The sequence below is a fragment of the Leptonychotes weddellii genome, chromosome 8 (assembly GCF_054177405.1).
Source record: "Leptonychotes weddellii isolate Sample4059 chromosome 8, ASM5417740v2, whole genome shotgun sequence".
NCBI classification, from domain to species: domain Eukaryota; kingdom Metazoa; phylum Chordata; class Mammalia; order Carnivora; family Phocidae; genus Leptonychotes; species Leptonychotes weddellii.
Window position 1 is genome coordinate 19,098,155 of NC_138376.1, and position 7,488 is coordinate 19,105,642.

At 40.3% G+C, this 7,488-nt stretch overlaps 1 protein-coding gene across 3 annotated transcripts in view; it reads left to right on the forward strand.

Moving 5' to 3' along the window:
• Nucleotides 1–4,875, forward strand: part of ECI2 (enoyl-CoA delta isomerase 2) — a 21,614-nt gene extending 16,739 nt beyond the window's left edge. For all 3 annotated transcript variants that reach the window (XM_031039687.2, XM_081827748.1, XM_031039688.2), the window contains 3 exons: nt 2,184–2,273; nt 3,809–3,952; nt 4,617–4,875. In XM_031039687.2, the coding sequence (XP_030895547.2) occupies nt 2,184–2,273; nt 3,809–3,952; nt 4,617–4,772 (390 nt within the window). In that variant the 3' untranslated portion in view covers nt 4,773–4,875. The remainder of the gene's footprint in view (nt 1–2,183; nt 2,274–3,808; nt 3,953–4,616) is intronic.
• Nucleotides 4,876–7,488: the final 2,613 nt, after the last annotated feature.

Consider the following 7,488-nt stretch of genomic DNA (forward strand, 5'->3'; position numbering starts at 1 on the left):
AAAAAAAAAAAAATGATTTAAGAGTTCACCAACTGAATTAAACCAAGGTTCAATTTAAAACCAGAGAAAGACACAGAAGAAAGAATCTGTGAAGAGGAATGCGTTTTATAGGATTTATCATTATTGGCTTCATAAACAAATACCATATTAAATGTGGGTTTAACACTCATACAACCAAATTATCCTTTATTGTGGGCAAGAGTTAACAATGTCCATTAGCTTCTTTGTCAGCAAATTATACATTTCCCCTATGAGGTACTAAAAGGGTAGAAATCATAAAAATAGTATTTGCGTACTCACCACATCCTAGGCACTCTGTTGATGCACGTGATACATACTTAATGCACACAGCAGCCCTGTGAGATAGGTATTTTTGTCTCCATTTTACAAAAGAGTTCACTGTGGCACAAAGAGGTTAAGAAGCTCCCAGAGTCACCAGGAAGTCAGATGCCAGAGCCTGACCCTTAATTACATTTACTGCTCTATTTCTGAAAATAAGTTAACTGCTGCTTACTGTCAGTTCTTCACATACCTGTTGGTGGCCCTTTAGCCATGGTTGGCATTTTCTTTCGCTTTCCCACTTATCCTCCTTAGGCTGTGACTTCTCAGTACATCTTCCTGAATAAGCTTGCTTTGGGGGGAGGGGGTGATAGGTGACATTAGTAAGTTTTTATTTTACATTTTTCTTTTCACTTATATACGCGTATATTATATATTTATGTCTTCTAACAATATTCATTAAGAAATAGCACCAGATCCGATAATGGGAAGTGAAGTCTAAATGTTCTGTATACATATTGTCAAGTATAAATTAATTTCCTTTCGTAAGGACTTCTCATTGATCAAGAAATACACAAAAATATTTCTTAAATCAAAAAAAGGGGGGCACCTAGGTGGCACAATCGGTTGAGCTTCTGACTCTTGGTTTCAGCTTAGGTTATGATCTCGGGGTCGTGAGATCCATCCCTGCATCCATGATCAGCAGGGAGTCTGCTTGGGGTTCTCTGTTCCCCTGCCTCTGCCCCTCTGCCCTCCCTCCCTTTCTCTCTCTAAAATAGGTGAATAAATCTTTAAAAAATAAAAAAAACAAGGGGTGCCTGGGTAGCTCAGTCAGTTAAGCATCCAGCCCTTGATCTCAGCTCAGGTCTTACTCAGGGTTATGAGTTCAAGCCCCGCATTGGGCTCCATGCTGGGCATGGAGTCTATTTAAAAACAAAAACAAAAACTAGGGCTGGCTCTAGAGGTGTATCATGTACCACTCCCCCCAGCCATGTCGTGATAATAGAAACACAACCAATCTAACTTAAAAATAGTGGGCAAATATTATAATGGTTACTTCACCAAAGAAGATCTAAAAAGAGCTAGTAAGCACATGAAAAGATGCTCAACATCATTAGTCATTACAGAATGTAAATTAAAACCACAAGACCCTATTACACACCTACCAGGATGGTTCGAGTTAAAACAACTGACAGTAACAAGGTTTAGCAAGGGTTTGGAGCAACTGGGGGGAGTGGTACATGATACACCACGTTGGAAATTCTTTTGGTCTTAAACCACAATTTACCACACAACCCAGCAATTCTACCACTAAGTATTTACCCAAGAGAACTGAAAACACGTTCATGCAGAGACCTGTGTACAAATTTTCATTAACGGTCTTACTCATCATAGCCAAAATACTAGAAATATCACCAGTGGCTTCAACTGGTGAATAGAACTGTGATGCCCATACAATGGAATTCTACCCAGAAATGACAAGGAACAAGCTACCAATACAATAGCATGGTGACTCTCAAAAAGTCTTATGCTAAGGACCAAAGGCTACAGAATGTATGATTCCATTTATATTACATTCTAGAGAAGGCAAAACAAGGGACAGAAAACAGATCGGTGGTGGTTTGGTAGTGACAGGAATGGATTGACTGCAGAGGGCACAAGGAGCCCTTTGGGGTGATGGAGATATTCTACATCTTGACATGGTGGTGGCTACGTAACTGTGTACCTTCATTAAAACTCACCAAGCTGCCTATCTGAGAGTGAACTTGGTGTGTATATGATACCACAGCAATCCTAATTTTTAAAAAAACTTTCTCAAGTATTGTGAGGATATATACAAATAGTGATTTTTAAAAATCACATACAAAAAGTAATTGTCTTTCTTTTCTTTTTTCTCCAAATAGGCAACATTTCACACCCCTTTTAGTCACCTTGGCCAAACTCCAGAAGGATGTTCCTCTTACACTTTTCCGAAGATAATGGGCCTAGCCAAGGTAACTCTTGGAAACCTTAAGAATAAGTTGTAATAAGTAACCTCTGGGGAAGCCTGCGTGGCTCAGTCAGTTAAACATCCGACTCTTGATTTCAGATGTTTTCCCCCACTTGCACTCTCTCTCTCTCTCAAATAAATAAATAAATCTTTAAAAAATAACCTCTGTTCGAAAAGTAATTCTATACTCTTTTCTTTTCCTCGATAATATAGACAGAAGAAAAGTGAGTTATTTGCTCCTCCACTCTAAAACTTTCAAATGTAGAAGAGCTAGGCTATGGGAAATGTCTGGTGTGAGGGAAAATTAGAAACTCTCCATGACTGTGCAGACTAGGATCTGCTCTTGCAGCTGGGTGCCCGGTGCCTTGTCCTCCACTGCTGTGTGGCATGAGTCATTAGAGGACCAGAGTGGTGCCACCTCGTGGCCCCACTTGATTTCTGTGTGGATGAGCAGCATCCTCTGGAAGCCATAAGATGACATCTTGACTTTGAGAGTCACGGGAGGTACCAGCAGATGCGAGTCCTCCTGGGGGTTTACGCCTTCCAGAGCTGCTTCCAGTCATAGCAGCCTCTTCATTCAGTAAGTTTAGCCGTGTGTTCAGGCTCCCAGAGGGGTTCTGTGGCTGCCCAGGTCTGTCCCCGTGTCTACGGAAGCCTGGGTGTCCAGGCTCAGTGTGCATGACTCCAGGGTAATCATGATGAGACCGAACAGTGGGTAGCCGGGGATAAGGGAAGGCTTAGCCAATTCTTGGAGGTCTGAACGTGGTGGGGTTGGAACGGAGCCTGTTTTCATTGACTGCTAGGTTTTTGTTGCAAATATATAGTTTTTAAAGCTCATTATTCTGTCACATTATTACAGATTTTAACTTTGAAAAGTTGGGCAGAACCAACTCTAAGGCTTAGGGCATTTGACTATGAAATAATATTTTTCCAGAAGCACAACTGGAAATACAGAGGATATCCGCTTAGTGAGCTCAGTTTTGTTAGAAGCTGAATATTAGTCCTTCCTCCCTTTCTTTTGGTCAGGTAGAACTAATTAGTAGTACCTGTGCAGGTAAAGAAAACTGTCAGAGCTGGACCACTGCATACAGTTTCCAAGGAAGGGAAGTTTGAAAGTTCGGGTGCCTAAAGTTTGGTTGGCATTCACTGTGACCTGGATTTTCCTTTTTTTTTAGGTTCTGTTTTCGTTTGTAATTGTTTATAGTGTATAAAACAGAAATTTCTAGCTGTGTGGGTTACCGGATCAGCATCTGCTTCAGGTCCTTTCTGCGGACCTGTGGCTCCCTGCTTTTGCCTTCCCAGCACAGACACATAGAGAAGCAAAAATCCTTGCAAACCTTCCAGAGAGCCTGAGATGCTCTCAGCACAGTTTGCAAAACATTGCCTATTGAGGTCTTCAGTTTCTCCCTTAACAAGAAATACTGGCAACCTCAGAAGACCGTAAGGGAACTGCCCTCTGTCTCCTGAAAACAGTCAGTTCTGAGGTTAACTGACCTGTGTTTCATTGAGTTAATGTCTTAATCTTGCTTTTCGTTTCAGGCAGTAGAGATGCTCATTTTTGGGAAGAAGTTAACCGCTGGAGAAGCCTATGCTCAAGGACTTGTTACTGAAGTTTTTCCTGATAGCACCTTTGAGAAAGAAGTTTGGACCAGGCTGAAAGCATATTCAAAGCTCCCCAGGAATGTTAGTGTTGTCTTTTGTTTTTTGGGGGTTTTTTTCCTAGTAGAAACCATGGAAATAATTTATTTGCCTTAAGAGATAATAAGCATTTTAAAAAACAAGGTATACCTTGGTTGGCTGTAAGCACATCTAAATTTGAGATTAAAAATAACCATAATAATGTTAGAAGTACTGATTTTTTTAAAAACTTCTCAGATAGGCATTTTATTGCTATGATACATATGAAGGGAGAGGGACAGTTCTTTCTGGGGATAACTTTGAGGAGGAGGATGGGCAGTATTTGCTGAGCACTTTTATTCTTGAATCCAGGTGAGAAGCCAGATAGGTTGATTTTTAGGAGATTCTTACTGTGTAGCACTTTGGTTTTTATATGTGGTAACTCGTGACTGACTGCTCTTATATTCTTTCTGCTCAAAATGTGGTCCTGGAACCAGAAGCTTTAGTCTCTCTGGGGCTTTTTAGAAATGTGTGCTCCCAGGCCCTCTCCCATGTCTACCAAGATGAATCATATGCACATTAAAGTTTGAGAAGCACTGTCCTATGTTACACATACATCTGAGGGTGTGACAGGATTCCATGAACCATGGAGAAACAAAAATCAGCACTATAGAATAATCCCATTCCCTCTAGAATGCCCTTAACCTTATTGTTGGTTTTGTGTTTCCAGGCCATGCGTATTTCAAAACAGATCATCAGAAATCACGAGAAGGAAAAGCTGCATGCTATTAATGCTGAAGAAAGCAGCATCCTCCAGGAAAGATGGCTGTCAGACGAATGCGTGAATGCAGTCATGAACTTCTTATCCCAAAAAGCCAAGCTGTGATGCTGTTACAGCAGGGTTACGCATTTCAAAGGAAGGGATGTGCTGTCATTTCTGATCCAGTACTCGGACTAAATAAATTGTGCCTTTTCTCAGTGCTAACATACCATTTATGGTTATCATATTTCACTAGAGCCCCGATGACAAACCAGTTATGTACCACGAGAGCTTTAAGAATTTACATAGGATTTGGGTCACAGGGAGTCTTAACGTCTTTCGACATGAATCTCTGTTTCCAGGAGCACTGAAACATTGTGCCTGGGGTCCTGCTTTGAAAAGCATTCACAGCATTGCAAGCTGAAGTCATATTTTTGAACACCACGATAGCACTTTGCCGTCCACAGAGGGTGACGGACTTAATAGGCCCAAACACCGACAGCCTCTGGATCACTGACTGAAGGTCTTCGGTGGGTTGCATGTTCTTTTTCAACCACCTAGCAAGCAAGCAGATAGAACAGTAGTAGTATTAAAAAAGAAACACACACAAAAAAGAAAAGAAACAACAATAATAGTTCCACTAAACCCTATAATTTAATAAAAAAGCCATGAAGGGAAAACTGGGTTATTTCACTGGAAATAAAAGCAGTGTTCTGGATCAGTTATCACATAATTATTTACTACGTAGTCTTTGTTCTTGTGTAACATGGTATGTTATAAAAGGCATACCCACAAGCCGCCTTAACAGTCCTTGCAACTTTGGGTTTTGATTAGAGCCATATCTAGTGACAAGGACGAGGGCATAATTTCAGCAGCTACCAAACTGGCATGGAATAGTTTGCTCTTCTAAATACCCTCATTTCTCCATAGAAGCATCAAACTACAGAAACTAAACATCTACAGCAAACAAGTGAATGTCCAACAAAGAAAAATCACATTGAAACTTGTAGGAAATTGTGTGGTGTTCTTACCCCTACTCCCCTCCCCACCCCCCATCCCCCACCCCACCGCTACCCTGCATGGTGGGGTTGGAAGAAATTCACCTAATTCCCAGCTCCCTCCCTTGGGTTAGAAGGAGCAGAGTGGAACTTGTTCGCAACCTTCTGGCCATGTGCAGGCCGTCTGAGGGACTGGTTGCTGTCTTGCCTGACTCACAGTTCAGGAGGGAGATGCTGGCATAGTTTGGATGTGAGATAAGAAACCCCAAGAGGCAGCGGCACACAAACACTTGAAAGGTACAGGCTGACTACCGCCCCTCGGGTGCCAGGAAGGAGATCACAAAAAAGGAATCCAATAGAGCACTTAAGGCCCTGAGAAGAAGCTGGAGACTCTTCAGGAAATTAAGACATTTAAAAGCAGCTGAGGGAAAATTAAAAAGAAAAAAAAAAAAAAAGAAACAAACACAGGCCTAGACAGGAAGCATACCTAGAAAAGATCTGAGAATTCCTGGGCTGATCTGAAGACTCACAGTGAGAGAGGGTCTTCCCCATCAGTGTAAGAGGGGCTCGTTTTTGCAAAAGTGCTCAATTTTCAACAAAGGGTCATAGGTCTGCAAAGAAACAGAAAAACATAGCCCACTCAAAGGAGGAAAAATTCCAGAAAAAATTCCAAAAAAAAAAAAAGTCATCAGATTTACTAGACAAAGACTTTAAAACAAATGTCGAGTACCTCAAAAGAGCTAAAGACAAACATGGCCAAAGAACTAAAGGATATCAGGAAAACAGTATGTGAAGAAAATAAGAGTCTCGACAAAGAGGTGCACATTATTATTTTTTTAAACCAAACAAATCCTGGGGCTGAAAATTATAATAACTGAATGGATAAATTCACTAGAGGGGTTCAACAGCAGATTCAAACAAGTAGAAAAAAAATCAGCAAACTTAAAAAGAAGTTGTTTGAAATGATCAAGTTCGAGGAGCAAAAAGAAGAAAGAATGAAAAAAAGTGAATAGAGCCTAAAAGACTTACGGGACAGACTCCATCAAGCCAACCAATGTATATACAATGGGAGTCCTAGACAGAGAAGGAGGGGAGTGAGGTGAGAGAGGAGAGAAAGGGACAGGGTGATTATTTGAAAAAAAAGAAGGGCTAAATTTGAGGGAAGATGTGAATATACAAATCCAAGAAGTTCAATGAACTTAAGTAGGATAAACACAAAGAGACCTACAGTGAGACACATTATAATCAGATCTGTCAAAGACAAGGAGTGAATCTTGAAAGCAGCAAGAGAAAAGCCACTCATCACATAAAGTGATCTCCAGTAAGATTAGCAGATTTCTCACCAGAAACCTTGCAGTCCAGAAGGCAGTTAGAATGACATATTTAAAATGCTGAAAGAAAAAAAAAACAATTGTCAACTGATAACTCTACATCTGGCAAACTCTACATCTTCAAAGATGAGGAAGAAATTTAAGACATTCCTATACAAAAACTGGGGACATTCATTACCAGTAGATCTGCCCCCACCAGAAATATTAAATGGCATCCAAACTGAAATGAAAGGGTGCTAGATAGTAACTCAAAGCCACATGAAAATATAAAGTTCTCCAGTAAGGGTAAATATATGCACAAATATAAAAATAGTGTTTTTATAATTTTGGTTTGCCTCTCTGCTTTGTATTTTCTATAGGATTTAGAAGACAAATGCCTAAGATGTCATTGTATATCTATGTTAATGGGAATGCAATATATAAAAGTAATATGTGACATCAATAATGTAAGTGGAGGGACAGAGCAGCAATTAAAGTTAAGTTGGTAACAAAGATATATTATTATAGATTGTT